This window comes from Molossus molossus, unplaced genomic scaffold, assembly GCF_014108415.1.
Source record: "Molossus molossus isolate mMolMol1 unplaced genomic scaffold, mMolMol1.p scaffold_m16_p_7, whole genome shotgun sequence".
NCBI lineage: Eukaryota > Metazoa > Chordata > Mammalia > Chiroptera > Molossidae > Molossus > Molossus molossus.
In genome coordinates this window covers 108,015,869-108,043,814 of record NW_023425401.1, presented here as the reverse complement: position 1 = coordinate 108,043,814, position 27,946 = coordinate 108,015,869, and the positions used below count along the sequence as shown (strand labels likewise).

Genomic DNA, 27,946 nt, shown 5'->3' with positions numbered 1-27,946 from the left:
GAGGCGCCCGCGGCAGGTGGGGCGCGGGTCCCGGCGGTGACTCAGCGCGCGCGCGGCCGTTTCCGGGGGGTCCGGGGGTCTGCGGGGCGGGGCGCGGCGCGGCGGGGCGGGGCCGGCGGCGCCTGCCGTTCGCCTCTCGGGCTGCAGGTGGGGCTGTGCGGCCGCGCTGCCTCCAGGAAGCCTCACGGGCCTGCGCCGGCTCCCAGGATGCAGTGTGGACCGGCCGGGCGCTGACGGCGGCGGCGCGTCTGCGGACAGAGCGGCGCGGGCCGGCCAGCGAGGAGCGCGCGCCGCGGACGGGGACGGCGGGCCGGGCGCGCGGGCGGCGCCTGCGGAGAGGCCGGAGCCGGCCTGCGTGGGGCCGCGCGGCGGCGGCGACTTCCTCCGGGCCGGGCCGGACAGCGCAGGGCCATGGCCGAGGCGGCCGCGGCTCCGGTAAGGGCGGCCCGCGCGCGCGGACTCGGGGCCCGGGCCCAGCACACGGCGCCGCAGGCCCGGGGAGGGGCTCCGGGGACCGGGCTGGGCCACCGGGCCTGGAGCTGCGGCGAGCGGGGCGCAGGGTCCGCCAGGGCCTACGGCACCCGCCGGCCGGGCCCCCCCATTCCGGGATGAGCCCGAGCGGGACGGAACCGGCCGTCCCCGCCCCAGAGGCGGCCCCGCGCCGAGTTCCTGCAGCCCTCCGCGGCTTCCTGCCCCGGCCCCACCCGCGGGCCCCTTCATCTGGGCGCCCCCACCCCCCGCGTCTCCTTTCTCTGCCCACCGCTCTGCCCTGCGTTCCCTGCCCTCGCAGCTCCCCCCAGCGGCCTGGTGGCACCTGGGAGGTGTCCGAAGCGGCTTGGATTCCGCAGACACCCAGTACCGAGTGCCCAGCTCGCTGGGCTGCGGGCGGAAGACAGCTGCCCCCGTGTGTAGAAACGGGCACCGCACCAGCCCGGTTAGGCATGATTTTGCCCTCCCCGCAAGCCCAGAGGGTAGGTACTGGCTCTCTTTGTCGTACAAAAGGAAAACCTGAGGCCTAGAGAGTTAACTTGCCCAGCTAGGAAGTGTGTGCAAAGACACAGCCGCTGTGTGTTCGGGAACACACCACACTGGGGGCAGCTGGCAGGGACGCAGGCAATAAGAGTGCAAAACAGAGGTGAGTGCTTCCTGCATCGAGGTGGAACATGCTTGGGAGGCGGGGGAAGGCGAGGGCAGGGGCCGCCCTCTGCAATCCGCACCTCTCCTGGCCTGCGCCTCTGTGATTTGAGCTGGGCTCGCAGGGAAGGCTAGGATTTCAGGTGGGGAGGACGGCTCCGGGCACCGACAGAGGCGGCAGTGCCAGCATGTTCAAGGAACGGAAAGGTGTCCTTGCGCCTGAAAAAGATGGCTTTGGTCGCCGGCTGCGGGAGGATTGGAAGGGGTTTGAATGCCAGGACTTCCACCACATGGATGAGGAGCTGTTGAAGGGTCGGGGGTTCTCACCACCCACTCCTCTCAAGCACAGAGGCCCCGGCTTCCCCGGCAGGAGTCTGGGGACAGCCCCATATTGTCCAGCCACCATTTAGTAAGGAGCTGTACTCGAGCAGAAATAGGCGCCACCTCACACCAGGTAGTGTGAAGGCCTTAACGGGGCTCCCTGGTCCTGTTAAAATGGTAAGAAAACCGGGTGCCTTATTGTTTATAAAAACAGGAGTTTATTCCGAGGCCTTTGACTGCAACACAAAGATTGTCATGATGGCAGTCAGGTGCACCTGGAGGCCCCTGGCGTAGGACTTTAGTGGGTGGGCAGCTAGGTAATGAAGTAAAAGGAGAATTCTGGAGCAAACTCTTGGAGGCTGAGACCACAGAGTGGGGACTGACGGGGGGAGGGGAAGAGGTGCCACCCCAGTGCAGTACCTGCAGCCTCTGGAGGGCAGGAGTCCCACACACGTCCACTTGTTACAGTTCTCTGCCTGTCCAGCTCCTCCCTATCCTTTGAGATGCAGCCAGAGCCCTTCCTTCTTCAGGTCAGGGGTCATCTGGTCCAGCCTCCCTGCAAACAGCCAGATTCTCTGACACTCCATCCTTGACAGTTGTCCGGCCCCTGCTCAAACTCTCCTTCTGTCACTATTTCCTGAGGTGTCCACTCATGTTCTAGTGCTCAGTGACTTTGTCCAAGTTAATCCACACTGGTTCCTCGTAGTCATTTCTTTATTTTGCAAATAGTTACCAACCATTTGTTTAGGAGTAATTTCCAGGATGTTGTAAGGAACCGCGGATCCTCAGGCACGCCAGGAAGAGGCATGAGTAGTGCCCCCACTCTGTGACATGTGGGTGTGACCTTCAGATGTGGGTGTGGGTGAGTCAGGTGGTCCAGCCCCCACCCAAAGCAATATGTGCCCTCTTCTCAGTGTCCCCAACTGCCGATCATTCAAGCCAATGTGTGAACTTTCCCGAGACAGGAAAGTCACTGTGTGGGGAAGCTCCATGTCTGTGGCATGGTTGCCGCACATGCCACAGTCTCACCTTCCCCCCAGTCTGCAGGTGTGTCACTGAGCCGGGGCAGCTACAAGAATGTCTGACACCGCCCTGGCTGGTGTGGCTCAGCACTCAGAGTGTCAGCCTGAGGACCCAAGAGTCTCGGGTTTGATTCCCGGTCAAGGGCACTATCCCTGGCCCCAGTCTGGGTCATGCAGGAGGCAGTCAATCGATGTGTCTCTCTCACATTGATGTTTCTCTTTCCCTCCCTTCCTCCCTCCACTCTATCTAAAAAGCAATGGAAAAAAAGTATCCTTCGGTGAGGATTAACGACAACAAAAAATGACAATAATTCTCCCCTTGGGAGAAGTAGGAACAGTGAGAGAAAAAGTCAGAATCTCGAGGGTTCTGGGGGACTCGTGTTATAGCAAAAAGTCTAACTCTTGGCTGGTAGAGATTTGCAATGACGGTGATTTTTAATTTGGGGGGTGGCGCCTGGGGAAGGGACAAACTCAGATTGTCCTGTGAGGAGAGGAAATGACCATTCGATTTTTATGTTTAGTAAAAGGAGACAGGAACTGCTTTTTTTTTTAAAAAAAGCAACTGAGCAGCGCTCTTGTTTGTGCCGTTTCGGTGAACCAGCTGTATTTTTTGCTAGGTCATCATCAGTAGCCGGGTCCTATGTGATCGTGATGGGAAGTGCTGGCTGGGCTCTCGTAAACCTGCAGTTTACCATTTCTCCACTGTAACACCCAGCAGTGCTCGGCCGCCATGTGTTTAGCAGAACTGCCCTGGGCGCCTCCCGCAGGCCATGCGCCGTGCTTTGAGAAGGGGCACTGCAGCCTTCCGAGGCCACTCAGGAGATGCAGGAGATCACTGCAGGGCGGTCACCACCACCGCGGGTCTGCATGGCGTGCTGCAGAGGCCTGGGGGGACAGCGGCCGCCCAGGCTTAGGTGATGTCTAAGACACCCAGAGGAGGTGATCGCTAGACTGAGACCTGGCATGTGGCACAGGGTATCCCCACTTTTCACATAGGGGCTCCTGCCCCCAGCCCAGCTCCCCCACACCTAGGGCAGCTGGCACAATGGAGCACCACGGGTGGAAGGATTGATCCTGGTCTTCTCTCTCTGTGTCTGGAAGATTTCTCCCTGGACGATGGCAGCTACAATTCAGGCAATGGAGAGGAAGATCGAATCACAGGCTGCCCGCTTGCTGTCCCTAGAAGGTCGAGCGGGGATGGCCGAGAAGAAGCTGGCCGACTGCGAGAAGACGGCCGTGGAGTTCGGGAACCAGCTGGAGGGCAAGTGGGCCGTGCTGGGCACCCTGCTGCAGGAGTACGGGCTGCTGCAGAGGCGGCTGGAGAACATGGAGAACCTGCTGAGGAACAGGAACTTCTGGGTCCTGCGGCTGCCCCCGGGCAGCAAGGGGGAGGCCCCCAAGGTAACCCGGGCCTGTGGGGTAGGACTGCCCGCGGGGCTGTGCCTGGTGGAACTTGTGGTTCCAGGTGCCTGTGACTGCTGGTGACATGGCTGTCTTTCTCGGAGCAGGAGTGGGGCAAGCTGGACGAGTGGCAGAAGGAGCTGTACAAGCACGTGATGAGGGGCAACTACGAGACGCTCGTCTCCCTGGGTGAGGCCGGACGCTCGCTTCCCCGTTCAGTGTTATTTGGGGAGTCCTCAGACCTCTCTTTTCATGCCGGTGGGCTTTATCGCAAGGCTGCATAAATCCCTAGGAACTCTGACCATGTAAAGAGTAACCACCTCTTTTATTTTTATTTATTTATTTATTTTTTATCCTCACCTGAGGACATTTTTTTTGTTTTTTTTGTTCAGATAGTGGGAGGGAGAGAGAGAGAGAAACATCAACATGAAAGGGACACATCGAGTGGCTGTCTCCCACACGACCGACCAGGGCCGGGGACAAACTGCAACCGAGGTACGCGCCCTTAGCGGGAACCGAACCAGGGTCTCTCTGGACCGCAGGCCGATGCTCTAACCGCTGAGCCAAACCGGCCAGGGCGAACCTCCTCTTTTAAAGGTGAGCACTGGCTGACTGCCTTGAAAGCTCCCTTCTACCTGGTGAAGCTCATGAGATGCCAGACAGAGGCGGGGTGGCCTCTCTCCTAACCAGGGATGGAGCATGGCCGTTTCCATCCTCCCGCTGAGACTTGGAGTGGAGAAGGCCCCTACCACTCAGATCTAGGATCTAATCCACCCACATGGGAGAAAGAATGTTTCTTTTAGCCGCCTCTCACTGAGATGCGTGGCCTTGACCGTGACACTCCTCTGGGTCTGAGGAGAGTGTGGGCAGACCACACTCCCTGCAGCCGTGCTGTCTTCACGCCCAAGACTGCTCCCCAGACCCTGGGGCTGCCGCCGCTCTCTGCATGTGATGCCCCTAGACGGGCCGGGCTCTTTCTCCCTGGACTCCTTTCCTCTCGGAACATCTCTGGCCCCGGGCCTGGAGGCAGTGAGGCTCCCTTAGTGAGAACGGAGCAGGTGCGGGAGTGAGCGTACCTTTCAGTTGGCCCGAGTGTACCACTTCTCAGTGTGGAGACGAGACCAGAGTTCTCCACCTCGGCACTGTGCCAGCTAGGGCCGGTGACTGTGTTGTGGGGCAGCAGCATCCTGACCTCCACCCCCAGGTGCACCTCTCCTCCAGCCGACGTCTCCCTGGGGACAGACCTGCCTGGGGTTGAGAACACTGCTCTCCACCAATCAAGAAATTAGTTTCTTGGCCATTCTTGGTTTCTCAAGCTGCCTGTCCCCAGCTCTGACAGGAACCACAAGGCAGAAGCTAACCTGTACGTCTTTCCTCAGATTATGCCATCTCCAAGCCCGAGGTCCTGTCCCAGACTGAGCAAGGGAAGGAGCCGTGTGGCTGGCGCCGCACAGCCCCCAAGGTTCCGGATGTTCCTGTGGACCCAAGTCCAGGTGAGGGTCTGGGCTGGGGCCAGGGAGACACCAGGCAATCTGATGGAAACAGAAGTAAAGGGCCAGAGAGGGTGTGGCTTTCTAAGTGTTGTTTTATAGTTGAGTTACGACCTATCCGCTAACACTCAGGAATACATCCCAGTGAGGAAACAGGCAGCAAACCCAGCCTTTTGGGGAAGAGAGAGCCAGCTGCACTGAATTAGCGGACGTGTAGGAAAGGCATTGATAGGGAAGGTAGGATTCTCTTTAAGACAACATTTAATTCGTGCATAGCTAGCTTCACAAAGAGTCAGCCTCTCCTCCATCCAAGAACCACATCTCGTTGAAATTCATTAGTCGTCACAGAACATTAACCCACTAGCCACATGTTAACCACACATCTCGCTATGATTTAGAACCACAGATTGGTTTAAAGTGAATCTGGATACCGGATATCACTGTCTCAGGTTTTCCTAGAGCCAGTCAGCACCTTTGAAAGTTAAGGAAAGGACAGGTAGATGCGCAAGAAAAGCCACATGACTGAAGTGAAACCCTGGCCGGGCTGGGGGGGGATGACAGTCTGCCCCTTGCCAAGGCAGACCCGCCTCCTCCTCGTCTGTCCCCACCGCCTGGGTTTCCCTTTCTTCCGAACACCTGTGTTACCAGAGTCTTACTGTGTGTGATTCGTGGTGAATGAAGTGTGTTCTCTGTTTGCTGTTTCACTGAGATTAGACTTCCACTTTTCCAAAGGCAGATGGGGTACACAACCAGCCACTTCGTCAGCAGATGTGCCCAGAGTAGTCACCATTCAGGTGCCGAGGACAGTCTGAAAGATAGAGGACAAAGGGCAGAAAGAGGTGGTGACACAGGGGCTTGTACTTTCTTAGCCTGGGTGGGAGGTTCATGGTGGGCTTGTTTCATTACATTTACAGCATTTATACATGGGCCTCTCTGGTTTCCACACCACCATTAAAGGGGACCTGGAAACAGGGTGGCTGCTGGCAAGACCCCCACAGTGTCCTGCCCTCTGTTCTTGGCCTTGAGCACGTCATGGGGAACCCTGTACGGCCCTGATCCAAACCCCACTCACCCTCACCCCTCGGCTTGGTGCGGCCCCTATCAGACCTCCTCTCCAGCGTCTTAGCTCCCTACTGCCGTGCCTTGTGCAACTCAGTCTTCGCAAGACCCCCACATTCAGGCTCTTCCTGAGCATCCCTCCCCACTGTCCTTGCTCAGACGAGCCCTGGGTCCAGGGACACTGTCCCCGGCAGCCTCTCCTTTCCCACCCCTGGTCTGGCAGGGGCTGCTCTGTGCCAGGCTCTCCCCTCCCTTGAATTACATGCCCCCCATCTCTTCACTGCCTTCTGCAGACCTTCCACACCCTCATCTCTGCTCCTGTCATCGTTCTTGGTGATGGCAGCCCCCACGAGGGTGGTCCTTTGCCCCCCACCCTCACTCCGTCTCTGCCACCCACCCCGTGGCCGTTCCCCTGACGGGGGTGACAGTAATGTACCTCTTCCATCTCCTCGGCCTCAGCACACCTTCCCCATCCTCCTGCCCTCGAGGGTCACTGCTGACTCCAGCATCCCTCCTGTCCCCCAGCTCCCTCGGGCCCTGGGCCTGCCGCCTCTTCACTGCCCCGCTTGGCTGCATTTCCCGCTCAGCCAGCCTAGGTTCTGGGCCCATCACCATCATTTATTGGTTTTAGAGAGAGACGGATGCAGAGGGAGAGAGGGAGAGAAACATTGAAGAGAGAACATCGACTGGCTGCCTCCTGCACGCCCCCCACTGGGGATTTGGCCCACAACCTGGGCATGTGCCCTGACCGGGAATCGAACCGGAGACCTCTTGGTGCAGGGTCAGTGCTCAACCACTGAGCCACACTGGCCAGGCTATGGCCCAGCATTTCTTACCTGCCTCCCTCCTCCCCCGTCTGGACATAGACACCCTCTTGCCCCTGCAGTTCCCACCCCACTTCTCTGTCCCCCACTGTGCGCACTCCCTGCTGCCTCCACCCCTCCTCCCACTGTCTTGCCCCTTTCACCTACTCCTGTCCAGGCACCAGGGAGATCCGTGGTGCAGACAGTCTGTCCCCCTCCCTGACCCCCAAATGCTGACATTTGCACTATTGGTCACTCGCTTCCCAGATGCGCTTTGTCTGAGAGGACACCCCGCCCTCACTTGCCACTTCACTCGCCACTTTTCCTTTGCTGTGTCCCTCGCTCTTCCTGACCTAACGTCCTCCCTGCTGTTCCTCCAGCGCTCCAGCACCCGCCTGCCAGCCTTCGCACCTGCTGTGCCCTCTGGGACAGCTCTCCGGGTGTTTCCCCGCTCAGTCCATCACCTCCGGCCTCTGCTTCAGTGTGACTTTCCCTGATCTCCCTGTTTGAAGGTGCAGCCCTGCTCCCCAGGAGCTCCAGCCCCCCTTCTCCGCTTTGTTTCGAGAAGATATCGTCATCTGTTACATTTTAAACATTTCATATTTATTTATAGATGTATGTATGCCTGGTTGTGCCTCCCCCCACCCCCTTAGAATGTAAATTTCGAGAAGACAAGAACTGTTACTGTCTTGCTCATGCAATCATTCTGGGCCCTAGAATACTGCTGGCCCAGCATAGGGGTTCCCTCAGTACGTGCTGGCTGTGTGCTGTGTGTCGTTGAAAATACGTGTGTGTATGGAAAGCATTTCTGATACAGTTTAAATTCCTCTTTAATTTTTAGTTAATCCTCACTTGAGGATATTTCTTCTATTGCTTTTAGAGAGAGTGGAAGGGAGAAAGGGGCGGGAGAGACATGGAGAGAGAAACATGGATGTGAGAGTGACACATCGATTGGTTGCCTCTGGCCCACACCCTGACCAGGGCCAGGGATGGAACCTGCAATCCAGGTACGTGGCCTTGACCAGGAATTGAACCCTCAGGCCAACACTCTAACTGCTGAGCCAAACTGGCCGGAGCTAAATTCCTTTGTAGATCTGTCTCATTTGACCCTCGGGTAACAACCATCGTCATCAAGTTGGTGTTTATTTTTTCCCCACACATTTTAAAAGTTTTATTATGTACATATTTGGCCATAAATAATATATAACATGGTTTTCCTTGTTTTGAAAAATTACATCAGTGTCATTTATCACTCAATATTCTGTATTTCATATTTATGTCTCTTGATGCATATAGATGAAGTTCATGCATTTTCATGGATGCTTCCTAGTCCAAAAGCAACTGTATTACAATTTATCATCCATCTGATTTTTCTCTTACACATGGCGTTACAGTGAACATTCTTGAACTTGTCTCTTTGTGGCCACACAGTGATGTCTCCGTGGGAATAGACTCAGGGTGGGGCCCTGCATGGAAGGATGGGCATGCTGGTCTGCACCTGTGCCGTGGCCACGGTGCTCTCCTGTGGGCACACGCATGTGCTGCTGCCCAGCACCTAGGGAGTGCCTGTTTTCTTCATCCGTGCCCACTTTTCAGAATTAGATTTTTGTCAATCTGATGGAAATGAAATCATATCTCGTTTTAATTTGCATTTGCAGTTGAGCATCCTTTTCATAGGTTTATTTGGTTTCTTCCCCAGTGTGGTGTCTTTTTCTGTTTTTCTATTGTTTTTTCCTTATTGATTCAGAACTTCTTTCTATAGGTTCTAGACACAAGCCTTTCTTTGCGTCGAGGTACCTTCTCCCGGTCTGCAGCAGGTCTTCTCGCTGCACAGTCCTCACGGGGAAGCATATCACCCTTTTCCTTTCTGATCTGTGCTTTTCTCTTTTTTGTTGTTGGTTAATCCTCACCTGAAGCTATTTTTCCATTGATCTTTCAGAGAGAATGGAAGGAAGGGAGAGAGGGAGGGAGGAAGAGAAAGAGAGACACATCCATTGGTTGCCTTCCACATGACCCTGACCAGGGCCAGGGATCAAACTGCAACTCAGGTACGAGGTGCCCTTGACTGGGAATCGAACCTGAGACCCTTCTGTTCTCAGGCCGATACTCTAACTGCTGACTCAGAGTGGCCAGGGCTGTGCTTTTCTGTCTTAAGATACCTTTCCCTACCTCTCCCCAGCTCAGAAAGATATCTTCCAGTAATTTCTTATAAAACTTCTAAAGTTTTGCTTTTCACATTTAAGTCTTTAATTGACCTAGAATTAATATATGTGTAGATGGCAAGAGAGAATTTAAAAAATTTTCCCCACAAGCACGTTTGACTTTCCAACAAAGTTCGCTGGGTATTCTGTCTTCCTGTGGTAACTGGTGATGCCAGTTGTGCCATGAGCCAGGTTTCCACAAGGAAACGTGGTTTCCGGGCTCTGTCTTCTGTTTCGTGGTCTCTGTCCGTCTGCGCCCACACGGACTGTCTGACCTTCCTAGGAAGCCTTGACTCTAAAAGACCAAGCCTTCCCCACTTGTTCTTCAAAACTCTTCACGGCTGTTCTTGAATCTGTGTTCTCCGTGAATTTCCGAATCTTTGTGTCACGTTCTCAGAAAATCCTGTTGGAATTTGATAGGAATTGCACTTCATAATTTTGTTTCTGGAGAATTACCCTTATTCCAACACTGAGCCCCTCTCTCCATGGGGAGACTCATCTCCTGAAGGCTTCTCTGTGTATGTTTGCACATGTTTTAGTTTTCTCCCCAGAGTTGTTATTTGTATTTTGAGTGGGATTTTTTTTTTTTTTTATCCTCACCCAAAGATATGTTTTACTGATTTTAGAGAGAGAGGGGGAGAGAGAGAAACATCAACGTGAGAGAGACATCGATTGGCTGCCTTTCATATGTGCCCCAACCAGGGACCAAACCCACAACCCAGGCATGTGCCCTGACCAGGAATTGAACCTGAAACCCCTTCAGTGCACATGACCATGCTCCAACTAACTGAGCCACACCAATCAATATTGAATGGGGCTTTTGGGGGTTTTTTTGCTTTTTTTAAATCCTCACACGAGACTATTCCATTGATTTTCAGAGAGAGAGAGGAAGGGAGGGAGGGAGAGAGAGAAACATTGATGTGAGAGAGACACATCAATTGGTTACCTCCTGCATGACCCCAGCTAGGGCCAGGGATCAAACCAACGTACATATGTGCCCTTGACCAGAATCAAACCCATGACTCTTTGGTCCAAGGGCTGATTCTCTAACCACTGAGCCAAACCAGCCAGGGCGGAATGGGATTTTTAAATCAATTACATGTTTTAAATAGTTATTTCAGGTGAATGGCTATGCTCTTGATATTGTTTAATAAAAGAAATTTTGCTCAACTCTGTTTTTAGGTCTAATGACTTGTCTGTTCAGATTATCTCAGATTTTTTTATGTGTGCAGTGGTACCCTCCACAGTTAACGCTCTTTTTTTTCAGATGGAAAGGAAGGGAGAAGGGGAGAGAGATGGAAACATCGATGAGAGAGAAACATAGATTGGCTGCCTCCTGCAACCCCCATACTGGGGATTGAGCCCACAATCCAGGCATGTGCCATGACCAGGAATTGTGAACCAGCAATCTTTCAGTGCATGGGACAATGGTCAATCCATTGAGCCACACCAGGCAGATAACACAACACTTTTTCTTTTTTTCTTTTTTTAATAGAGTTTATTTATTTATTTACTTATTTTTTGTGGTACATGCCCCTAGCGGGAACCGAACCCAGGAGTCTCTGGTCCACAGGCCAACGCTCAACCACTGAGCCAAACTGGCCAGGGCAGATAACACTCTTTAAATGTCTATAACTTTATATTTCTTCCTTAGCTGTCTGGCTGAGACCTTGTTGAACAGAGGTGGTGCTGGCTGGCATCTGTGAGAGCTTCTAGCGTTTCAGCAGTGAGGGTGATTTTTACCATAGACTTGAAGAGTCTCTTTGCTTAAATATGTTTCCTTCCATTGCTAGTTCAAGTTTTTATTGTGAACAAGTGTCATATTGGATTGACTGTTTTAAAAGTACATTTACTGTGTATTTTATATAACATACGTAAAATTACATACAGAACAAAAGTCAGGTAAAGTTTAGAGAAAGACAGTAAAACCCCATATTCACAACACCCCAGCATAAGAAACAAATCACGACCAGACCCTCCCTGGGCCTGTGTCCCTTTGTTTTTCTTACAGACACAAAAATTTCAGAAACAGACACGATCGGTCTCTTGCTTTTCTTTCCTTTTTCATTCCTATGTATGTATTTCTGAATAACGTTTAGTTTTGCCCGATTTTGAACTGTTTATGGATAAAATCATACCATATATATTCTTCTTTAACTTGCTTTTTCCACTTGACATGTTTTTGAGAGTCATCCATGCAGATATAGTTCACTCATCCTCACAACTTTCACCACGTTGTCGTTTTCTGCTTCATGGATGTAACACACTGCATGTACTCCTCCTACTGTTGACGAGTGTCCGTGTTGTTCCTAACTTTTTTGCTTTCAAGAACAATGCTGTTGTGAAAATTCACGTGTAAAAGTTTCTCCAGGTATAGACCGGGGAGTGGAAGTGCTGGGTCGCAGGAAACATGCATGTTCGGCTTTTCCAGGTAATGTCGAGAGTTCTCCAAGCTGGTGGGACCAGTCAGCGTGCCGCGCGGGCCCCCCGGTCCCCGCGGTCCCCGCGGCACCTCACCTTCATCAGCCCGGGACATGGCCTACATTTCATCTTCTGCCCGTCTGGTGGGAGTGAAACTGGTTAAAATTTGTAGTTTGAAACGTGCATTTTTCCTGATTAATGCGATTGAGAGTTGTACCCTACTCGTGGGCTGCTTCTCCTTCCTCTTCTGTGAAATGCCTGTTTGTCTTGTCTGTTTTCTTTTCAGTTGTCTTCTCTGTACTTACTGATTTGTAAGAGTTCTTTACATATTCTGAATACTATTGCTGAGTTCTTCATTTATGGTGTATTTTAAAGAACAAACACTTTTAATATATTCATATTTTAGTTTTTACCTTTATGATTTCTCCTTATGTCATAAAAATGAAGAAATAGCCCTGGTCAGTTTGGCTCAGCGGTTGGAGCGTCGGCCTGCGGACCAGAGAGTCTCGGGTTCGGTTCCTGCTAAGGGCACGTACCAAAAAAAAAAAATGTTCCCCTATCTCAAGGTCGTAATACACCATCTTATATTTTCTACTAAAAGCTTTGCCTTGAGTGTTCCAAGTTCTGAATCCACCTGGAATGGATTTCCGTGGCAGTAGGGGTCAGGCCCTGGTTCTCTCTCACGAGCACCCTGGGTCTTCTTCCCCCGCACTCTTTCAGGTGAACTTTCAGACTACCTTACCAAGGTCCCTGAAAATCCCTGCAGGCTTGTGGTTGGAACTGCGTTTGTTTTATTAATCATGTTGGATAGAATTGGCCCCTTTACTCTAGTGAGGCTTATTATCTGCGTATAGTATAAGTCCTTCCTTTTAACTCATCTGTAATGCCTCGATGAAGTTTAATAATTTTCTCCAAAAAAGGGCTTGTACATTTCTTTGTTAGATATTGTCCTGGGTTCCTTGTACTTTTTTCCCTAAGATTTAAGATTTTTTTTCTCCCTTTTTTTTTTTTTATCCTCACCCGAGGACATTTTTCCATTTTTTGTACAGATAGAGTGGGAGGGAGAGAGAGGAAGGGAGAGAGAGAAACATCGACGTGAAGGGACACATCGAGTGGCTGCCACCCGCACGACCAACCAGGGCCGGGGACAAACTGCAACCGAAGTACGTGCCCTTAGCGGGAACCGAACCCAGGTCTCTCTGGACTGCAGGCCGATGCTCTAACCGCTGAGCCAAACCGGCCAGGGCCATTTTTCCATTTTTTGTTCAGATAGAGTAGGAGGGGGAGAGAGAGAGAGAAACATCGACATGAAAGGGACACATCAAGTGGCTGCCTCCCGCAAAACCCAACCAGGGCCGGGGACAAACTGCAACCGAGGTACGTGCCCTTAGCGGGAACCGAACCCTGGTCTCTCTCGACCACAGGCCAACGCTCTAACCGCTGAGCCAAACCGGCCAGGGCTCTTCTTTTTTTAATCCTCACCCGAGGATGGCTGCCTCCCATACCCACCTCGACCAGGGATCCAGCCTGCAACCCAGGCATGTGTCCTGACCAGGAACGGAACCGAGACCTTTCGGTGCATAGGCTGATGCCCAACTAACTGAGCCATACTGGCCAGGGCTCCATATATATATATATATGTATATATAGTTTTTTAATTAATTAACTTATTTTTAGTCGCTATTGTCAGTGGTACCTTTTGATTAAAAAACAAATTTTTTTTTTTAATCCTCACCAGAGGATATTTTTCCATTGATTTTCAGATAGTAGGAGGGAGAGAGAAACAATGATGTGAGAGACATACCGATTGGTTGCCTTCCACACGACCCCAACCAGGGCCGGAGATCAAACTGCAACCAAGGTACATGCCCTTGACCAGAATCGAACCTGAGACTCTGGTCCACGAGCCATCATTCTAACCGCCGAGCAAACCGGCTAGGACAGTAGTAGTACCTGTTGTAACTTGCACTTTCTATTTGTTGCTTTTATGGGCTCAGGGCTTGAGACAAGAACAAACCCCCTCCCCCCCATGCATTTTCTCGTGCAGCTAGGGCCCAGTTATGTAACATCCCACTCTCTGCCCCACTGTGTACCCCGCCAGGGGTCCCACCACAGACATACCTCAGCAGACAGTTTGGGAGCAAGGGCTGAACAAGCCCGGTCCTGCCCATTCTGCCCTTGGGCAGCGGGCCACCCCCAGGGGACACGCGGCTATGCTGCTGTGCTGGGACAGCCTCCCTGACCGTCCGTGGTCCAGCTGGTGACTTCCTGATCCTGATGTCAGTAGAAGAACCCCTCATGCCCACAGATAAAAGCTGCACCCTCAATTATCAGTGATAAAAATACTTTACACCTGCCTTCCTCTGTTAAAGTCCATGACGGGGGGTTAGAAGAGGGTGAAGGGGGATAATTGGTGGTGGAAGGAGACTCGACTTGGCGTGGTGAACACAGTACAATATACAGATGATGTGTTCTGGACTCCTGCATCTGAAAACTATATAATTTTATTAGCCAATGTCACCCCAGTAAATTCAATAAAAAGAAAAAGAAACCATGACAGAAAGAAACATAGTCATTAAGGGGCTCCCTTAAAACCCTAGTAGCGTTCAAAAGTGCAGTTCTCTTTCATTTATCGGTATTTCTGTCCAGGAAACTTGCTAAAATTCTGATTAATGCTAATAACTTTCCTAATAATAGATTATTTTCAAATTTCCTAAAAAGATAATCATATATCAAATTTGAGCCATAAGAATTTTTTGTTTCTTTCAGGAAACTTTTTTCGTTTTCTTGTGCTGAGAACTCCCAGAAATTTCTTTAATGGATGTGATGATAACAAGTATCTTATTGGTTCATGATTTTAAAGAAAGGCTTGTTAACTTTTCACATTGAGTATAATAAATGTATATCAATGCCTTTATCAGGTTAAAGAAGGTTCCTATATTTCTAGTTGAACAGACAGATATATTTCTAACAGGAATAGCAGTTGAGTTTTTTTTCCAATGCTCTTTGGGTATCTGTTGAGATATGATTTTTCTCCTTTAACCTGCTAGTATGGTGAATTATGTTACATTCTAATGTTGAATCAACCTTGCAGTAATGGGATATATCTAACTTTGTCATGACCCTTTACATACATTGCTGCATTTAGTACTAATTATCTTGTTTGGGATTTTTAAAAAATATATTTTTGTTGATTTTGAGAGAGAGGAAGGGAGAGGAAGACAGAGAAACATGGATGTGAGAGCGTAACATCCATCGGCTACCACCTGCACGCCCCCTACTGGGAATCAAGCCCAAAACCTGGGCATGTGCCTGGGAATTGTGCCCTGACCAGAAATCAAACCAGCAACCTTTTGGTGCATGGGACGCGCCCAACCAGCTGAGCCACACTGGCCAGGGCTGTGCAGGCTCTTTGGATCTTTGTTCATGAAACTGGCCTGTAACTTTTCTTTCTCAGGCTGTCTTTGTTTGGGACATAAAGATATAAGCTATGATATGTTCCGTCTGTTTTTATTTGCTCAGAGACTTTGTGTAATATTGGAATTATCTATTCCTTGAATGTTCAGTAGAAAACACCAGTGAGACCATCTGGGCCCAAACTTTTCGTTGTCAGGGAGATTTACATCCTTAATAATTATAGGACTGTTTCAGTTTTCCATTCCTTCTTTAGTCAGTTTTGGCAACTTACAGTTTTTTTTTTAAGGAATTTTTTTATGTCTCCAGAGTTTCCGTACTACCTGGAATAACATTCATACTATTCTCTTTATCTTTTAAATCTCCGCTGCATCTATAATTGTGTCCCTATTAATTCTTCATGTTAGTTATTGGTGCGTTCTCTTTTTCTCTTAATAATCTTGCTAGCAATGTACTGGTTTAATATTCTCTTTAAAAAACAAGATTTTTGGCCCTGGCCAGTTTGGCTCAGTGGTTAGAGCGTGAACCTGCAGTCCAGAGAGACCCAGGTTTGATTCCTGCTAAGGGCACGTACCTCGGTTGCAGTTTGTCCCCGGCCCTGGTTGGGTTGTGCGGGTGGCAACCACGCGATATGTCCCTTTCACGTCGATGTTTCTCTCTCTCTCTCTCTCTCCCCCCACCCCCCCCCATCTGAACAAAAAAATATGGAAAAATGTCCTCGGGTGAGGATTAAAAATAAAACAAACAAGATTTTTGGCTCTCTTTTATTTACACTCATATAATTTCCTTCTACTTTTTAAAGGTTTCTGTTGCTGTTTTTCTTTTCTGACATCTTGCATTGACCCATTGGTTTTTGACCTGTCTACTCCTTTTTAATATGAACACACGAGGCTATCAAATGTCCTCTAAGTTCCATTGCAGATGCAGCCCACACATGTTGATAAGTGATACTTTCATTATCACTGGCTTTCAGATACCTCATTTTCATTGTGATTTGTGCATAGGGCCTTGGATTATTTAGAAAGCAAATACATATTTTTTAATTTTAGGTATTGATTTTTAACTTAATAGTGTTGTAGTTAGAAAATAGTTGTGTAAAATACTAATCTTTTCTATTTTCCTTAATGCTCTGCGTGTCTTGAAAAGCTTGTGTTTTCCTTCTCTTTAGATTATACATATGTCCATTTGATTGGTTTAGTTAGTAGTGTTGTTCAGATTTCCTATAGCCTTTAGTCAGCAAGATTTATCATTGCAGAAAGTGGTATGTCGAAATGACAAAGGTGCATTTGTTCGTTTCTCCCGGAATTCTGTCAGTTTTGCTTTATTATTTTGAAGCTGTGTTATTAGATTAAAACTTTAGAGTTACTTTATCGTCCTGGGCTGTTTGACATTGAGCAGTAGTCCCTGTTTGTTTCTGTGAATATTTTTCTTTTCAAGTCTATTACACCATGTGCCATGGTGTAACTACATCCTTTTTTTTTTTTTAATGTTTATTTTGGTTTAGTATATCTTTGTTGTTGTTGTTGATCCTCACCCGAGAATATTTTTTCCATTGATTTTTAGAGAGAGTGGAAGGGAGGGAGAGGGAGAAGGGGAGGAAGAGAAAGAAAGAGAGAAACACATTGATGTGAGAGAGAGACATCAATTGGTTGTTTCCTGCACGTGTCCCGACAGGGCCGGGGATCGAACCTGGGACCCTTCAGTGTGCAGGCTGATGCTCTAACCAGTGAGCAACACCAGCCAGGGCAGCTTAGTATATGTTTTATTCTTTTATTCTGCTTTTGCATCCTTCTGTTTTAGGTGTGTCTTGTAAACAGCATGTAGCCAAGGCCTGAATAGGCATGTTTCTTCTGCAGGGTAGGTTTCCCCTTTTGTTTTAAATTTAGTCCACTGAGAATGTTGCCCTTTGTGGTCCCAGGGTTATATGTGATGGAAGTTGTCTCCAGCCCACCCTGCTTGAGCCCCAGACTTTCCACACTCCTCTATACCAGATGTGTACCATCTGTTACAGCCCAGGTAGGAGGGGATCAGGAGATGCCCTACGATTTACTGTGGATGATTTAGGCTTTCTTAGAGGTTCTGACCTCATTTATTTTCCTTCCTTTATTTCTAGGTAATCCATGCTTAACTATTTTTTTGTATTGTTTTATACTTCACCCAGCATTTTTAGGTAGATACTCCTTACTGGGAGGGATTTCTCTGCACATCAGGCTACATATCAGAAATGGAAGTGCTGAATGCCACTTCTCCATCTGTTGAAATGGTTACATTGTTTTCTCCATTAATCTGTTAACTTTGTGAGTTATATCACTATATTTTCTAAAGTTAACTTGAGTTCTCAGGATAAACCCATTTGTTCATAATGTATCGTCTCTTTCTTTGTTGAAAATATATTACTGGGTTTGATATGTAATTCTTTCATTTAGAATCTTGTAATATCTGTTTATAAAGGAAATAATCTTATAATTTTTTTTTTAATCCTCACTTGAGGATGTGTTTTTGTTGATTTTTAGACAGAACATCAATGTGAGAGAGAAACATTGATCAATTGCCTCCCATATGCACCCTGACTGGGAATTGAACCCACAACTTTTTTTTTGTACAAGACGATGCTCTAACCAACTGAGCCACCTGGCCAGAGCTCTTGTAACCTTTTTTATATACTGTCCTCAAGTTTGTGCAAACAAAATGATACTGGCCTCATAAAATGAGTTGACAGATATTTTCTCTTGGTGTTCTGAAGATATTTCATTATCTTCTGAGACCTTGTTTGCTGATGGAAACCTGCTCTCTGTCCAAATATTGTTCTTTTCTCTTTGGTACCTTTTAAGATTTTGTCTTTGCTGTTATGCCATTTTACAGAACATTGTCAAGATTTATATTTTTTATGTCCTACTTAGGAGGAATTGGTGTGTTCCTTCAAACTGTGGTCTCAATGCCTTCAATTTGAGAACATCCTCAGCCATTATTTCCTTCCGTATTCCTCTTCACTCGTTTCTCTGTGCTCTCCTCGGATTTCTACCAGCAACCAGCATGTGTGGGAACTTCTCATTCTGTCCTCCTTGTCTCTTACTTTCCTTTCACTTTTTTAATCTCTCAGTGCCTTGCTGTGCATTATCTCCCCAGATCCATCTTCCAAGTCATCGATCTTCTCTCTAGCTCTGTTCAGTCTATTGTTAAACCATCCATTGAATTTTTCATTTATTTTGTCATTCCTAGAATGTCACATATATTTAGTTCTTTTTCAAATCTGCCTTTAAAAAAATAATTTCCTGTTCTTGCCTTAGAGATTCTTTTCCTTCTTTCCTGTATTTATTTGAATATTTTAGATATATTACTGTATCTTTCAGCTTATTCTTTTTTCTATAATTCTGGGGCATGGATTCTGCTGTAACTGTCATGTCATTTGGCTCCTCGTATGGTTTGTAAGTTTAGCTTTTTAGTAAGGGCTCCTGCGGGGCAGGTTGGCATTTGCCTGTGCTGGGCCTCCTGGGTTGCCGTGGTTCTCAGTCGGTCTTTCTGTGAATTTCTCAGGTTAGGTTCTCTGCACTATGTGGGTAGTATGGATTCATAGCGGCTTCCTTATAGGCCCATTGGATGGAGTGTTTCTAGTTCCCATCTCACAGCTGGGACAGAGCCGTATGGCTCCTGGCTTCACGTGAACCAGGCAGCCCAACTCCCTTTTGCTCCACTTGGACATCAAAGCCCCAGCCCCTAAGGCCTGCATCCAGTCCCAACTATTTCCTGGGTCTCTTGGCCCCTACTCAAACTCTTGATTTCACTGTGTTTTCTCTTTGATTCTCATACCTAGAATCTTTTTTCTTTTGTGCTCACTTAAATACATGTATGTTCAAAGTGAGAGAAAGATCTCCCCAGAGCAGCGTAGTCTTCCCCATGTACCAGTGGTGTAGCCCTGAGAATGCATTGGTGTGTCCCTCACCCTCCCGCTCCCTCCCCACATGCTCAGTGCTGTGCTCTGCCAGGGAGCCCCTTGGGCCCTGTTTGCCCTCGCTTTCCCTTCCTACAGGATCTCTTGCTGTGTGACCTTTGTCAGGTCTGTTTCCTTGGTTGGCTGTGTGTCCCCCTCAGGGCCGAGGGGCCCTGATGCTGTGTGCTCACACACTCTCCCTTTCTTAGGCTCGGGACCCCCGGTTCCTGCCCCTGACCTCTTAATGCAGATCAAGCAGGAGGGTGAGCTCCAGCTCCAGGAGCAGCAGGCTCTGGGTGTAGAGGCGTGGGCAGCCGGACAGCCAGATATCGGGGAGGAGCCCTGGGGCCTCAGCCAGCTGGATTCCGGGGCAGGAGACGTCTCTACAGATGCTGCTTCTGGTGAGTGGCTCAGATGGGGAGCAGACACCCGGAGTGAGAGGCAGAAACCTGGCGCAGGAGTGCCTGGAAGCCCGCACTGTGGGCGCTGTGGGCTCTCAAACATCTGGCCTGCCTAGCTTAGAAGTTCCCCCACCCTAAGACAGGGCCTGCACCAAAGGACACCTTGGGCCCCTCTGGGTTCAGCGATGCCCTTGTCCTGGTGCTTCTCCGCCTCGCCTTCAGCAGCCGCACTTCTCTTGCCCTCGGCATTGGGCGTGCGAGCCACCGGCTGCCTCATAGTAAGGAGGGGCCGCATGAAATGAGCCAGTGATGTCTCAGCCTCCCAGAGGGGAGCCAGAGAAACCTGCGTTCAGGAGCAGTGGGGTCCTTAGGCTCATGCAGAAAGCCCAGGGTGGGGTCTCAGGGTCTGCCTGCTCTCCTGTCCGGTGGGGCTTCTCTGCCACTTCTGTTCTCTAACACACAGGCTCTGCTCTCTTCCTGGCAGGGGTCCACTCCAGCTTCTCAACCACTATTGCACCCACTTCCTGGCAGGCGGATCTCCCTCCCCACCACCCCTCATCCGCATGCTCCGACGGGACCCTGAAGCTCAACACGGCCGCCTCCACGGAAGGTATGGGTGGCAGAGGGAGGGCGGGAAAGACTCACGTCTGCCCTGAAGGCTGCCTCAGCCCAGGCCTCGATTTTTGTTTTTGTTTTTTCTATCCTCACCCAAGGACTTTTCTTGCATTTATCTTTTTTTTATTTTTTTATCCTCACCTGAGGAGGTTTTTCCACTTTTTGTTCAGATAGAGTGGGAGGGAGAGAGAGAAGAGAGAGAAACATTGATGTGAGAGGGACACATCAAGTGGCTGCCACCCGCACGACCAACCAGGGCCGGGGACAAACTGCAACCGAGGTACGCGCCCTTAGCGGGAACTGAACCTGGGTCTCTCCGGACCGCAGGCTGACGCTCTAACCGCTGAGCCAAACCGGCCAGGGCTTTTTCTTGCATTTATCTTCAGACAGAATGGGAAGGTGGGGGGTGGACATTGATGTGAGAGAGACACATAGACTGGTTGCCACCCACACGACCCCAACCAGGGCCAGGGACAACTGCAACCGAGGTATGTTCCCTTAGCGGGAACCGAACCCGGGACTCTATCCTGCGGGCCAACGCTCTAACCGCTGAGCTAAACCAGCCAGGGCCCAGGCCTCGTTCTTACTAGTGAACTGCTCTGACCTTTCAGCCAGTGGGTATTTAGGTGTCTGATGTTAGGACTAGGGTCTGTCTTTTATCTCCGTCCAGATTCTTAGGCTTGGACGGCCTTCCTTGAGCATGTTGATGTCTCCAACTGCTCGTTTCTCATGTTAACCAGTCAGTGCTGATACGCTGACCCCTTGAGAGGATGTACCTCTTGCACAGGCCCGGAGCCTGGCTCCTCTCTTGCATGGAAAAAACAACCATCCCAGAAGCACTTCTTAGATATCGGCACTGCCAAAGACAGGTGTCCAAAGGCCAAAATTGGGAAGCAAACTTCCAAATTTATGTGTTTCTTTTCTATTTACTTCTGTTGTGAAGACCCGTTTTCTGTTACTTTATATGTTAGCACCCCAAATATGTGCTAAAAGCCTAGATCCCTGATATAAAACGTCAGGAATGAAATTCAAATACATTTACATCAAATCACGTTTACAGTTTTAATAATATTGTTAGCTCGCGGACCACATTTATTGGCTGCATGCTGCATGCCAAATATCATGCGAGATGCCTTTAGACATGTTATCTGGTGTAGCCCTCATACAGCCCTGTGACTGGGATGTTCACAGATGTGCTGCTGCTTAAGAACTTATCCTACAGCCCTAGCCAGGTGGCTCACTTGGTTGGAGTGTCGTCTGATAACACCAAAAAAAAAGGTTGCGGGTTTCATTCCAGACAGCCGGTCAGGGCACGACCTAGATTGCCTGTTCGATCCCCATTCGGGGCATGTACAGAGGGCATCTAATCAGTGTTTCCTTCTCACATCCATGTTTCGCTCTCTTTCTTCCCCCACCCTCTTCCTCTCTCAGTAAACCAATAAAAACATATCTGCTTTTATGAATGAGAATAAAAAAATTATCCTTGCCCTGGCCAGTTTGGCTCAGCGGTTAGAGCATCAGCCTGCGGTCCAGAGAGGCCTGGGTTCGGTTCCCACTGGGGGTATACACCTCGGTTGCAGTTTGTCCCTGGCCCTGGTTGGGTCATGTGGGAGGCAGCCACTCGATGTGTCCCTTTCACATCGATGTTTCTCTCTCTCTCTCTCTCTCTCTCTCTCTCGCTCTCTCTTCCTCTCTCTCCCTCCCACTCTGTCTGAACAACAACAACAAAAAATTATCCTTGCCCTGGCCAGTTTTGCCCAGTGGTTAAAGCGTTGGCCCATGGACCAAAAGTCATGGGTTCGATTCCGGTCAAGGGCATGTACCTCAGTGGCAGTTTGTCCCCATCCCTAGTTGGAGTTGTGTGGGAGGCAACTAATCGATGTGTCTCTCTCACATCGATGTTTCTCTCTCTCTCCCTCTCTCTCTCCCTCTCTCTCTCTCCCCCTCTCTCTCTCCCTCTCTCTCTCTCCCTCCCTCCTGCTCTATCTCCTACTCTATCTGAAAATAAATGGAGCAATAGTCTTGGTTGAGGATTTAAAAAAAGAAAAAATATTATCCTGCAGTCCACAGCTGGTCTGTGGGAAGCCATGGTGCCATCTCAGATCTATCTGAGCCCCAGTCTGGTGCCTTTGCCCCTCAGATACATCGCCACTGGTGGTCAGAGTTCCTTCCTCAAGATAAGTTCTTGGTTAGGCTTAACAGGCAAAGCAGACATGGAACCCGGTGAGCAGATGCGATGGTTGCTTTACCTGTGAGGTTTTAGAACTGGGGTGTCTTTGTGCAGGGTTTGAAGCAGCTGCATGACCACCTGGGGGCGCTCTGCTGAGCTGGATCCCTAGGCTCGCAGAGCAGTGCTCAGCATGCTGGGTGAGGGCCGAGGAGCTACTGAATCTTTAGGTTAAAGTATCAGATCTTCACTCTAAGCGGGTCAGGGGATAGAATGATACCTGGTCTTTCTGTCTTTCTCAGCAGATGTAAAAATTGTGATAAAAACGGAAGTCCAGGAAGAGGAGGTGGTGGCTACACCAGTGCACCCTACTGACCTAGAGGCCCACGGGACTTTATTTGGACCAGGCCAAGCCGCGAGGTTTTTCCCTAGTCCTGTCCAGGAAGGCGCCTGGGAGAGCCAGGGCAGCTCCTTCCCCAGCCAGGACCCCGTGCTGGGGCTTAGAGAGCCCGCGCGGCCTGAGCGGGACATGGGGGAGCCCAGCCCTGCCGTGGCCCAGGATGAGACCCCGCCAGGAGACTGGCTCCTTGGGGGGGTCCGGTGGGGCTGGAATTTCAGGTGTAAACCTCCTGTGGGTCTGAACCCGAGGACTGGGCCCGAGGGGCTGCCCTATACCTCCCCTGACAATGGAGAGGCTGTTCTGGACCCAGGCCAGGCCCCGAGACCCTTCAGTGACCCCTGTAAATACCCTGGCCGGACCAAAAGCTTTGGCCACAAGCCAAGCCTGAAGAAGCACCCGGCCACGGCCACGGGGGGGCGGCCCTTCACCTGCGCCACATGCGGGAAGAGCTTCCAGCTGCAGGTGAGCCTGAGCGCACACCAGCGCAGCTGCGGGCTGCCCGACGGGGCGGCGGGGGCGGCGGGGGCCGCGCGGGACGGCAGCGCCCTGCGGTGCGGGGAGTGCGGGCGCTGCTTCACGCGGCCAGCCCACCTCATCCGGCACCGCATGCTGCACACGGGCGAGCGGCCCTTCCCCTGCACCGAGTGCGAGAAGCGCTTCACCGAGCGCTCCAAGCTCATCGACCACTACCGAACGCACACGGGCGTGCGGCCCTTCACCTGCACCGTCTGCGGCAAGAGCTTCATCCGCAAGGACCACCTGCGCAAGCACCAGCGCAACCACGCGGCCGGGGCCAAGGGCCCGGCCCGGGGCCAGCCGCTGCCTCCCCTCCCGGCCGGCCCCCAAGACCCCTTCAAGAGCCCCGCCTCCAAAGGACCCTTGGCCTCCACAGACCTTGTGACCGACTGGACTTGTGGCCTGAGTGTCCTGGGACCCACCGATGGCGGGGACCTGTGAGGCACCCCAGGACGGCCAGTGTCGGCTCAGCCCTCCGATCCTTGCGGGCCAGGCGTGTAAAAAGTCCCGTTTCCAGACGTCGGGGGGCGGCTCACGCAGAGGCGGGAGTGGACACTGGGAGACTAAATCCCCACGTTGCTGAACTGATCACTGGAAGAAGAGAAACTGTTAATATGGCTTCCACCTCTAAACAAAGTAGAACTCTGATTGTGAAACAGCACCATAGAATTTTAAGTAATTTAATTACGAAACTTTTTTTTTTATTCTTGAAGAAGCTGGAAAATAGTCGTAGTACCAGTTTAAACTTTCTAGCATACTTTCGGTTTCCAGAGCGTGTGTTTATGTGGCTGTGTCCTTACCAAGTCAGACAGAGTGTGCTGGAAGGTTGGCGGGGCTCGGGACACAGTGAGGAGGGACCGAGAGCTCCCTGGCCCCACTGACTCCGAGGGATGAGATGGCCTTAGCCCGGAGCCCTGGCGGAGCTGGGCGCTGCTGGGCCGGGGCGGCGGGGCTGAGCCTGGGGCTCCGAGCCTCACTCAGCAGGGAGAGGACTTGCCTGGAGCAGCAGCTCCATTCCCCACTCGCCTCTGCCGTCAGAAGGGAGCTCGACAGTGTTGCCCTGTTGCATGACCTCGGGAAGGAAAGTTGTCTGAAAACACAGGGGTAGGGCTGCAGAGGTGACCGGGCAGGAGTAGTGCTGCCACCAGCTAGGAACCAGCGGAGCCAGAAACAGCCTGGCCTACCAACCGCACCTGAACCTGCTTCCACTCTGCAAACATGCTCGTGACCCCTGCATAGAGGTTTTCATTGTCAAAGTGCTTTCACATTACATCCCATTTGATTGTTACCGTGACCTTGTAAAACCCGCAGGGCAAGTCTTCTTTCTTGTTAAAGGTGAGGAAGTAAATTACTCAAAGGGGATACATCTCAGCCTGCACTGTGGAGGCCGCTGGGGCCAGCAGTTGGGAAAAGCCTCAGGTTGGACACCGCTTGTCCTCCCAGAACCTGTTTGGGGAAGGGAAGCTCTTCGTTTTCACCCTCTCAGAAGGGACGTTCCACAAGTGCAGGAGCAAAGTGGTCAGGCCTCAGGCTTTAGCTGAGCCCAGGCCTCCCTGGCGTGTGCTCCCAGCAAGGCCTGAGAGGTGGGGTATGGATGATGCTTGCTCCTTCTCCGCTGACATCCTACCAGTGGAATCAGACGTGGGCCCGGGTTTCTTGATTCCACAGTGCTGGCCCCAGCCACACAAGTAACCATTCCTGTTTTGTTGAAGCTGCCACTGGATCCCTTATCCAAAACGGGTGACGTGTTCCCCAACCCCGCAGAGGAGAGACCAGGGCTGCTATTCACTCAGCTCCCCCATGTGTACTTTTGTTAGACAATAGACTAGTTAAGAAAATTGTTTCTTTGTACTGTATATTTTGTACCTGTTTACACCTCTAATTGATATAACTGATATTTTGAAAAACAAATGAAGAGGAAATGCCCTGTTAAAATAAAACCTAACCAGCACCGAGGTGGTTTGGTGGGTTCTGTTCTTAGACCTGCGTCTCTGGTGCTGATACGTCTCAACATCCCCCCCCCCAAGGCTGTGTGGGCACTGCCAGCGTCTTCCTCAGGCACTTGGGAAGACTGCCCAGGGCCCAGGGAGAAGACAGCCCCTAAGAGCTAGGAATGGAAGATTCCTGAAAAATTTGAGTCAGTGGAGGCAAAAATGACATTTGGGAGGGGGGAATCGAAACATCCCATCACTTTGCTTCAGAAGATAATCACGGTTTATGTAATTTAGTCTTACGTGATATGCTACACGTGCAGATAGGGAGGTCAGGAGAAGTGCAGACCATCAAAGCAAAGCTGACGCGGGATGTTTTCTCTGCATCTCCTGGCGGGGCCAAGGCACGGAAAGGACGAGTGATCCTCGTAGTTGTGTCCCGGGTCTTGGAGTGAAGTCCGCCCCGTGGCTGTAGACCCAGGCTTACGCCGGTATTCCCACCAACCAGAGCTAACAAGTTAAGAGTTACCTCATGTTTTCATCTCCACCACCACCACCCCCTTCCCAGTCCTCATGCCTTCTCGCCTGGTGCTCTGCCTGCAGGACACTTTCTGCCAGAACCTTCGACCATTTAGTGGTTCACTAAATGGATGATTCAGAAGCTTCTGGCTCAGCTGTGCTCTCCAAGACAAAGAACTCGGGAGGAGAGGGTTTGGGTTGAGTTCTGTTTTAGATGTCCAGAAGGGGGTTCCCAATCAGTAGTTAGGGAGACCACCAGTGGCAGGGACCCAACACTGCTCCCAAACTCCTGGGAACCCTCGCTCTGAACCTACTGCTCTTGAAGTGTCTAGGCCAAAGCACAGTGGTCCGTTCGTATGTTAGTTTCCCACTACTGCTGTGACATTATCTTGAACCTTGTATCTTAAGCCAACACAGATTGATCCTGCAGTTCTGGAGGTCAGAAGGTCAAAATGAGTCTCATGGAGCTAAAATCAAGGTGTCAGCTGGGCTAGTTCCTCTGGGGAGTCCAGAGGAGACTGTCTCTCTGCCACTCTGAACTTGCAGAGGCGCCTGCATTAAGCACGGGACATCTGACCCTCGTGAGGTGGGGCTCCTTCCTCGTCCTCATCTCCTGCGCCCTCTAGGTGAAGTGCCTGCCCTGCTGTTCCACGTCCCTGCACATGTTCCCGCTGCATAGCGCCTCCCGTCCCCTTGCTGCAGCCACCTGGTGCACTCCTCACCCCTCAGGTCATGGCTTAGTCTCACCCAGCTGTGCCCCGTCTCTGATGCCACCCATGTTTCTCTAGGGACCCTTGCTCAGACTCTTGTCAGCTTGTCAGCCTCTCCCTGACTTTGTATATAACGTGTTCCTGGAAATGTGTATGAAGGTGTGTGTATAAAACGAGGCGGTAGACTCACCATAGCAAGGCTGTATTCCCTGCCAGCTATACAACGAAATTCCTGATTTGGAATAACTGTCAAACCCCTTTAAACCCTGAGTCTTGTACAATATATACATGATTATTTACAAGCATTTAAAGCACAATTTAGACATTAAATATATGCAATTAAATAATTTCCGCCTTTAAGAAATTTTGGTCAAAAAGTAAAAAAATGCACATGTTGTGGACTGTATACCCGGAAACACGCTCCTGATACAAACACCTGGAAATTCCACATGGATGTGAGTAACATAATGTTAAATCTCGAGCTAAGGGAGAAAGGAGTAGAGGGAAATCCCTGTGCGCCAGCAGTGAAGACAGAACTGAGCACCAGAAGACGTGTCCTCGGGAAGTGGGTGCCGAGACAGAAGTGCGAGAGTTTTACTGGGGGACAACGCCCGTGAAAGGCAGAACGAGGAGGAAGCAGGGTTTTGGAGGCAAAGTCCTAGAGCAGGATGTAGATCCAACATCTAGGAAAGGAAAGGAGAGGAAGCAGGTGCGGGCAGCAGGAACATGAGCAGCTCTGACGGTCTCAGCCAACTGAACACAGGGCTCTGGAGCAAATCCTGCCTGTTCGAGGCGTCTTGTGCTGGGCAGAAATAACCAGGCACTAGGACCCCACCCACTCACAGGGCTGGGGCTGCCCAAGAAAACTGTGGCCTTAGCCCTGGCTGGTGTTGCTCAGTGGTTAGCACACTGGCTTTCAAACCTAAGGGTCATGGGGTTGATTCCCGGTCAAGGACATGTACCTGGGTTGCAGGTTCGATCCCCAGCCCCGGTGGTAGGGGTTGTACAGGAGGCAACCATTGATGTCTCTCTCACACCGATGTTTCTCGCTCCCTCCCTCTCTCCTTTCCACGCTATCTAAAAAAAAAAAAAAAAAAAAAAAAATCAATGGAAAAGTAACCTCAGGTGAGGATTAACTAAAACGATAAAAAGAAAATTGTGGCCTTAGCTTAAAATCCAAGGCACTGCCCCAGTCTGTGTGGTGTCGACCCCCAGTTAGTACGGGAAGCTGCCAGTCAATGTTTCTCATATTGCTGTTTCTCTCTCCCTCTCTCTCTCAGCATCAATAAAAACTTTTTTTTAAAGCCAAGGCATTTCCTGAAGGAGTTAATAACTGGAGGGGTCCGTTGAATCGCTCCTTGCAGGTGAATGGTAAGTTCTTGAACAGAAATCTGAGTGGCACAACTCCAGGGCTGGGCTCTGGGTGATGGTAGTAGACGAGGAGGTGTCTTTCTTGAAAATCCAAAACCACAGCTATTACCTCATGGAGGTTG

General features: G+C 50.6%; 1 protein-coding gene across 2 annotated transcripts; it reads left to right on the top strand.

Moving 5' to 3' along the window:
- The first annotated feature begins 155 nt into the window (after positions 1–155).
- Positions 156–25,243, top strand: ZNF746 (zinc finger protein 746). Of its 2 annotated transcripts, none has more exons than XM_036247256.1 (7): positions 156–435; positions 3,579–3,878; positions 3,986–4,067; positions 5,258–5,371; positions 19,404–19,595; positions 20,080–20,205; positions 22,683–25,243. In XM_036247256.1, exons 1-7 carry the CDS (start codon positions 412–414, stop codon positions 23,732–23,734), a joined length of 1,890 nt encoding a protein of 629 aa, XP_036103149.1. In that variant the 5' UTR covers positions 156–411; the 3' UTR covers positions 23,735–25,243. The 2 variants fall into 2 exon arrangements, with proteins under 2 accessions (XP_036103149.1, XP_036103148.1); XM_036247255.1 differs by having other exon boundaries at positions 22,680–25,243.
- Positions 25,244–27,946: the final 2,703 nt, after the last annotated feature.

Coding starts and splice junctions, on each gene's coding strand:
- ZNF746 (XM_036247255.1), top strand. CDS start 412: ATGGCCGAGGCGGCCGCGGCTCCG. Junction 19,596..20,079: donor CTCTACAGATGCTGCTTCTG/GTGAGTGGCTCA, acceptor TCTTCCTGGCAG/GGGTCCACTCCAGCTTCTCA. Junction 20,206..22,679: donor CACGGCCGCCTCCACGGAAG/GTATGGGTGGCA, acceptor TGTCTTTCTCAG/CAGATGTAAAAATTGTGATA.